Source organism: Gekko japonicus, unplaced genomic scaffold (genome assembly GCF_001447785.1).
Source record: "Gekko japonicus isolate JY-2015 unplaced genomic scaffold, Gekko_japonicus_V1.1 scaffold3178, whole genome shotgun sequence".
NCBI lineage: Eukaryota > Metazoa > Chordata > Lepidosauria > Squamata > Gekkonidae > Gekko > Gekko japonicus.
Genome location: NW_015168138.1, coordinates 113749 through 121421, shown reverse-complemented (window position 1 = coordinate 121421; position 7673 = coordinate 113749). Strand labels below are relative to the sequence as shown.

Here is a 7673-nt window from a genome sequence, read left to right as displayed (position 1 = left end):
TTGACCTCTGGTCATCATAGGTTTGCAGCTTACAGATACACACCTGAGCAGCATACTCAAGATGGCAAGATTTTGATGCACTAATTCAGAGCAAGAGGTGTCAGTTATCAGACACTGTTAAATAAACAAAATATTGCAAGAGTGCTAATGTTTTAAGCATATTTTTATTTTAAGTACAAAAAACCCTTTGTGTCCTTTATATAAAGTTTATATTTCTGCTACCAGGCATTACATTTTTTGACACACATGGCCCGGCCCAACAAGGTTTCATTAGTGTCAGATCTGGCCCTCATAACAAATGAGTTTGACACCCCTGCCCTAAGATTCACATATCTAAAGGACTGTCTCCTACCATGCGCCAACTGCGGTCCTCAGGCTGCCACCTACTGGCAGTTCCCACACTTGGCATCAGCCAGAGCCAGTGCCTCCTCCACTGCCATGCCAACTCCGCGGAACAAGCGCCCTAAAAAGGTGAAGGGGGGGGGAGGCACCGTGTATAGAAGGTTTTAGTAGGCATTGCAAGGCTGTTTATTTTGCCAGGGCTTTTAATCAAATATACACTGCCAATGTCTCTTGGGGAGGAGTATTTGGGGTTTTTAGTCCATTGCTTTTAAATTGTTAAGGTTTTTAATTATGACCTGTGAGCCATCTTGAGTCACGAGGAACGGCAGACACACATATTTAAATAAACAGACTAAAGGAGGGAAAATCAATCTGCAGCACTTCACGGTGTGAGCTGACACATTGCAGTTTTGGAGGATTTAACATTTTAACAGTAGACACGTAAGAGATAGTGTGCTTTTCCCTCCTTCTGGCTATTCAATCTCAGTCCAACTGCATTATGTTGATTTGTTACATTCCGTTAACGCGCTTGTTCACTATCTGAATAGCTTTGCTTTTCTAGGAATCCTTGCCGTTAAGATTCAAACGTCGTCATCTTTTGTAATCGGCTTGCTGACTGAACGGTCTCTATCGTACCAGCGAACCACCTTCGAGTTCCAGTAAGAAAGGCAGACGATAAAATGAAAATGAAATCAACAAGTAATGATCATCACATTTACATAAAATATCCCAAAGATCGGCTGGCCTCGGCCAGGGCCAGGGCCTTTTCCGTCCTGGCCCCAGCCGGGTGGAACTCTCTACCAAATGACATCCATGCCCTGTGGGGCTTATTAAAGTTCCGCATGTAAGGCAGAGATGTTCTGCCAGGCCTTTGGCTGAGGCCAGCGATGGTTCCTTACATCTGCCCGGCACCCTCCCCTCCATGACTGAAGGCTAGCACTGCCATCCGGTTTTAAAATGTCTTTCAATGTCTAAATGTCTTGAATATTTTTAATACTGAATTTTAATGGTTTTAATTGATTGATAATGTACTGAATTGACGGTTGTAACCTGCCCTGAGCCCCGTGCAAGCAGGGAGGGGCGGTTAAGAAATCTAATTTAATAAATAAATAAATCACTACTTTTGAGGGAAAGGAGGGGGAAACATGGAAAACAGCTAGCAGACGGGGGGGGGATTAAAAGTCTGTGTCATTACTCCTGGATCAAGTCAAACCCACCATGGTATGGTTTCTGACAGCCCTCCATGCTCAAATACTGAAAAGCTTAAAGGAAATGTAAAGTTGTGGGAGGAATCTTCTAAGATGCAAATGAAACCCCTATCGTTCTGATTAATAGTTAATGTATCCATCCATTTCTGAGTTTTTCTCCTGCAGCTGCTCAACTGGTAAAGACCCATCTTTGCAACGGTGTCCTACTCAGGCTACTAAGCTACTAAGCCAACCTAGCAGTTCGAAAGCAAGAAATTGCAAGTAGATAAATAGGGACCACTTCGGTGGGAAGGTAACAGCGTTCCGTGCGCCTTTGTGTTTAGTCATGCCGGCCACATGACCATGGAAACATCTTTGGACAGCGCTGGCTCTTCAGCTTTGAAACGGAGATGAGCACCGCAACTCTAGAGTCGGATTTGACTGGCTTTCGAGCAACCTTTACCTTTACCTACTCAGGCTACTAAGCTGTTAGAACGCCTAGTCAATCTAACTCCCCTTAGCCAACAGCACCTATGTCATCAATGCTGCCTATAAAATATTCCACTTTCAACTAAAATGTGGATTGCTTTCTCTACCCTGAAGACAAACAAGAGTTCAAGATTCCTTTCTGCACCAGACACTGCTATAGCCCTCCTGAACAGTATCCAGCTCTTTATACCACCACAAATACTAACGGCACTGGCTCTAATTTCTCAACTGGATAATTATTATTATTTTTTTGTAAGAACCAGTTTTTTCTACCTACCTGAAAAAATCCACATTTTCATCTAAAACCACAATCCTGAAATCATTCAGAAAGCAAGCTGCAGGGGTTCGTGTGCACATGTGTGCAAGCGTGTCCTCAGAATTGAGCAAAGAACATCTGTTTCAGAATGCAGAATAAAAGTTCTGTCGCAGTTGACATAAACTGGAATTGGATGTTTGGTCTTTTGAAGGCAGGTACAATTCGCATTCAGATAAATGGGTGAGGATGGAAGGACAATGTGTGTGCTTCAAGAGATCTTTGCATTTCCCCCAGCCAAACAGCAGGCTCTCCTGCCATATCATAAGCAGCCTGACCGACCCCCCCCCCCCCCCCCCCATTTCAAAAGTACTTTGAGGTAGTGGAGGTTTTGGACTTAAAATGTTATCATATTATGCCAAGAAGCGAATACACTTAAGAACAGAAGGACCACCAATTTTTTACATCCAAAAGGGTAACTTTACTTGAAGATATTGCAGGATTGTCTCTGGATCATCTTTGTATATTCACCCGGAACCATAAATTGCTTTGTGTGTCATTTCATCATTATATTCCAAGAAATGGTTATTTTTAGGAATCTCTCCCTATCCCCAGTTAAACCTATCTTGGAGCATCAAGACATCCCTTTAATGACTTTCAAATCTGCCTAACTCGCAATTCCTCGGAATCAGAGATCAGTGACCTATTTAAAAGGGTAAATAATTTCTGGCAGCAACGCTGGGACTGGGATTCTGTATTCCCAAAGCTATTTCTGTGTTCCGGGTTAAAAAGGCTATTTCTCAAATTAGGACTCTGGCGTGATTGGAAAAGGTTTTCAAAAAAAATAAAATAAACGCTGCCTGTTCCTGCTTAAACAGTAAGTACAGCATACAAAACTGACAATCTCCCCCCCAAATAGAAAGGAAAACCCAGAGGCAGAAGCAGCCTGGCATATGCTCTATTAAAACCCACGGCACGGCAGCCTGAGATTAAGTCTTCACAGAAACCTAACAACTAATTGCTTCACAACCAAGATAAACTTCAGGTCTTGGACGGAGTAAATACCTAATGCCTATGCATCCTTGGTACAGCAACCTTCTCTAATACTTTGTGCTCACCTGTATGAAAGGTTCATTGGTGGCGGAAAGTGCCACCAAGCTACAGCCCAACCTATGGCGGCCCCACAGGGTTTTCAAGGCAAGGGACAAGCAGAGGTGGTCAGCCATTGCCTGCCTCCATGTACCAACCTTGGACTTCCTCGGTGGTCTTGTGTTGTTGTTCAGTCGCACAGTCGAGTCCGACTCTCCGCGACCCCATGGACCAGATCACACCAGGCCTTCCTGTCTTCCACCGTCCTCTGAAGTTGGCTCAACTTCATGTTCGTTGCCTCGATGACACTGTCTAACCATCTCTTCCTTTGCCTGCCCCGTCTTCTCTGACCTTCCCTCTTTCCCAGCATCAGGGTCTTCTTCTCCAGTGAGGGCTCCCTTCTCATAGGCTGGCCAAAGTACTTGAGCTTCAGTTTCATTATCTGGCCTTCTAGGGAACAGTCAGGGTTGATTTCTTTTAGGATTGACTGATTTGATCTTCTTGCAGTCCAAGGGTCTTCTCCAGCACTCGGCCTTCCTTATAGTCCAACTCTCACAGCCATACATGACTACTGGGAATACCATTGCTTTGACCATGCGGACTTTTGTTGGCAGGGTGATGTCTCTACTTTTTATCATGCTGTTTAGGTTCGCCATCGCTTTCCTCCCAAGGAGCAGGCATCTTTTAATTTCATGGCTGCTGTCACAGTCTGCGGTGATCTGGGATCCCAGGAACGTGAAGTCTGTCACTACTTCGACGACTTCCCCTTCTATTTGCCAAGGAGTGATGGGGCCAGATGCCATGATCTTAGGTTTTTTTTATGTTGAGCTTCAAGCCCACTTTTGCGCTCTCCTCTTTTACTCTGAGCAAGAGGCTCTTAAGGTCCTCTTCACTTTCTGCCATTAGTGGTCTTCTACACGAACGCTAACCAGGGCTCACCCTGCTTACTTTCCAAGATCGGGCCAGCTTGGCCCATCCAGATCCAGGGGAAAAGATTCATTACACTGCAGCAAAGGAAGTCTTTAAAGCACCCTTCTTCCCCTCCCAGGAAAACGGAGAACAGAAAGAAGCTGGCCTACAGAATAATCTCATCCAACACAGAGCATTTCCAGGTTTCAAGTATATTCATACAGCAATACTCAACTACTAAACAGACTCCAGCCTATGGGACAGGGCAAGACATCTTCCCTGTCTTTAATGCCCCATATTCAGTCTGCCATGTCACTTCTCTGTGAAGACTAGCCCCTTACTGGTCCCTCGGGTAAAGCTCTGGTTATCTCCCGTTGCCACACAATCATGTTACAAATACTTAACATATCCAATAAACTCTGGGTCTTTTCTAGCAAGATTAAGGTGTATTAAAGGTACTGGGCAAAGAAATGCATTAGAAACTGAGCATCAAAGTTGTGTACTTGCTAGGCTTCTGCAGAGGGTTAATAACAGAGGAGGAGGAGGTCAATGGAAGTCCCAATTGAACCTCTCATTCACTCACACACACAGACACATATGTTAATTATTCACTTATTTCAGTCGGCTGTTGAGCAACCCCTACATTATTCAATAAACCCTGCCAGAATCTGAGGGAAATATCCATGGTAATATTTCAAAAAGCAAGCTGTTTTAAATGCTCAAACAATTTTTTTTAAAAAACAACTTGAACTATAAGAATTGTGCTTTTCCTCCCACTAGCACGCATGGCTCAGATTCCAAGCTGAATTTCACCTGCCAGAAATACTTCACATATTTAACACTTCCAAGATCACCGAAAGCCATAATTCAGTGCGCTGCTGTACAAACATCCACATGGAGTGATGAAGTTAGAGACTGGCACACGTTGCCCAAGGCCACAGACAGAAATCTGGGTCAGAGTTGAAATCTGATTGTTTTCCAAACCTTGATTCTATGCCCCCTATTACCACACCTCTAACTTTAGAGAGGAGCTGCGGTGGCTCAAGTGGTTAAGACGCTGAACTGCAGGCTGGAAGGTCGGTAGTTCAGCAGTTTGAGACCCGGGTGCTGCATGATGGAGTGAGCTCCCATCTCTAGTTCCAGCTCCTTCCAACCTAGCAGTTCAAAAGCAAGAAATTGCAAGTAGATAAATAGGGACCACTTCAGTGGGAAGGTAACAGCGTTCCGTGCGCCTTGGTGTTGAGTCATGCCGGCCACATGACCACAGAAACGTCTTTGGACAGCGCTGGCTCTTCGGCTTTGAAACGGAGATGAGCACTGCAACCCTAGAGTTGGACTCGACTGGCTTTCGAGCAAGGGAACCTTTACCTTTTTACTAACTTTAGAGAGGCCCGACTTAGACAGCCCAAGCTAGCCCGATCTGGTCAGTTCTCAGAAGCTAGGCAGAGGCAGCCCTGGTTAGTACTAGGATGGGAGACCACCAAGGAAGTCCAGGGTTGCTACACAGAGGCAGGCAGTGGCAAACCACCTCTGCTTGTCTCTCGCCTTGAAAACCCCGTGGGGTCGCCATAAGTCAGCTGCTACCTGACAGCACTTTACAGACATACAACTCTAGAGAACGCTCGAGAATCAAAGCCGCTTTCTCTAGAGATCTGTAACATGTACCTCAAAAGACTCAAGAAGCAAGCAGGTTCCAGGAAATGCATGTGGGGTGCCGTGCTGGGGATTTTCAACTCATTTTTGACGGTGTAATGAAGAGAAGCAATATGATGTGAAAAGACAATGCAAGAACATGTCCTATCTGGAGGAATTTAAGCAGTTTTAAATGCAGAGATTGCAGGGCAATATAACAACAGAAGAAGAAGAAGACGGAGGAGGAGGAGGAGGAGATTGGAGTTATACCCCACCCTTCACTACCCAAAGGTGTCTCAGAGTGGCTTACAAACTCCTTCCCCCCCCCTGTGAGGTAGGTGAGGCTGAGAGAGCTCTGACCAAAACTGTTCTTTTCCCAAGAACAGCTCTTATCAGAACTACGACTTTAAAGCTAAGGAATTTCTGAGACGTCAGCTAGGGCCGGAGGAAGAACTTAAAGATGAGGAAACCAAATCAACTGACTCTGCTACTTCTGGAACGGACGAGGACTCTGTGGGGGAAGCGGGTGCGGAAGCAACGAAAACTGTATATGACTTTAGAGATAGAAAACCAAAGGGCAGAAGGACTCTGTAAATCGCTCTTTGAAGTAAAGATGATGCTCAAGAAGTACTCTCATAAAAACTAACATACTAATATAGAAGCTGTTTAAAACAAGAACTTCACAAGTATATTGTGTTACTAACACCTGTATTACTTACATTTAGTTTAACATGGAAATGATCTCCTTCTCTTGGGTTTTTAGTTAGTGTGGGTATCTTTCCTTTATCTCTAGTTGTAGTCCCTCGCTATATTGTTCGTTGTAGTTTAATAGTCTTATGAAAAATAATAAAAAATACCCCCTCGGGGGTTTAAAAAAAAAGAAGAACTACGGCTTACCCAAGGTCATCCAGCCAGGTGCAAGAGGAGGAGTGGGGAATCAAACCCGGTTCTCCCAGATTAGAGTCCGCGCGCTTAACCCACTACGCCAAACTGGCTAAACACCCACCCAACCCCTATGAGCTCCGTACTCCAGCTATTTGAAAGCCACTCAAACAAATGCAGCTTCCACTGATCTATGCTAACTGGCAAGTATTTGGATGGGGGACCACCAAGGAATTCCAGGGCCGTGACATAAGACAGACGATGGCAAACCGCCTCTGAACCCTACGGGGTCGCCAAAAATCAGCTGTGACTTGATGGCGGCGACAACAAATATTGATTGCAGTCACCAAAGCATACGCACGGAGATTCAAATGTTTATGCTGACACTGCAACCTCCGGCACAGCTAGAAGCGCTACCACTTAGGAACACTCCGCCGTCTGCAGGGATGCACATAAAATGAGGCTACTGACCCGTTCCCCATTTGCGGTGTGGAGCACTCTCACACATAGTGCATCAAGTTACAGCCATGCACAGAGCACCCACGGGGCAAGATGGACTTGTGATGGGGAGGCTGGGACAAGCCAGGCTTGGGCAGGGGAGAAAAGGAAAAGGCAAGGAAGAGCTTCTGTCGGGCAGTGAGGGCTCTGAACCCTAAAAAGAAACCTTCACTACCACTGCCTGACCTTGCCTCATCATCCTGCTCCTCCTCTCCACATGCATGCTAAGAGGCAGGAAGTCTTGCTCTCTACGCATGCGTACTAACAGCCAGTCCTTCGGATGAGCAGCAAAAAAAATGGCCGCTCCGTCAGCCATCGCAACCCAGCAGGCGAACCTCCACCACAGCTGGTCCGAGGGTCCTCCTAACCCATCAATTGAGACCACTGAGAGC

General features: G+C 45.5%; 1 protein-coding gene across 1 annotated transcript in view; it reads right to left on the bottom strand.

Annotated features, from left to right (window-relative positions):
• The window catches only part of SMURF1 (SMAD specific E3 ubiquitin protein ligase 1), a 42455-nt gene extending 40868 nt beyond the window's left edge, over positions 1–1587 (bottom strand). The window contains exon 1 of the mRNA XM_015414932.1: positions 1560–1587. Within this exon, the coding sequence (XP_015270418.1) occupies positions 1560–1587 (28 nt within the window). The remainder of the gene's footprint in view (positions 1–1559) is intronic.
• Between the last annotated feature and the right edge of the window lie 6086 nt (positions 1588–7673).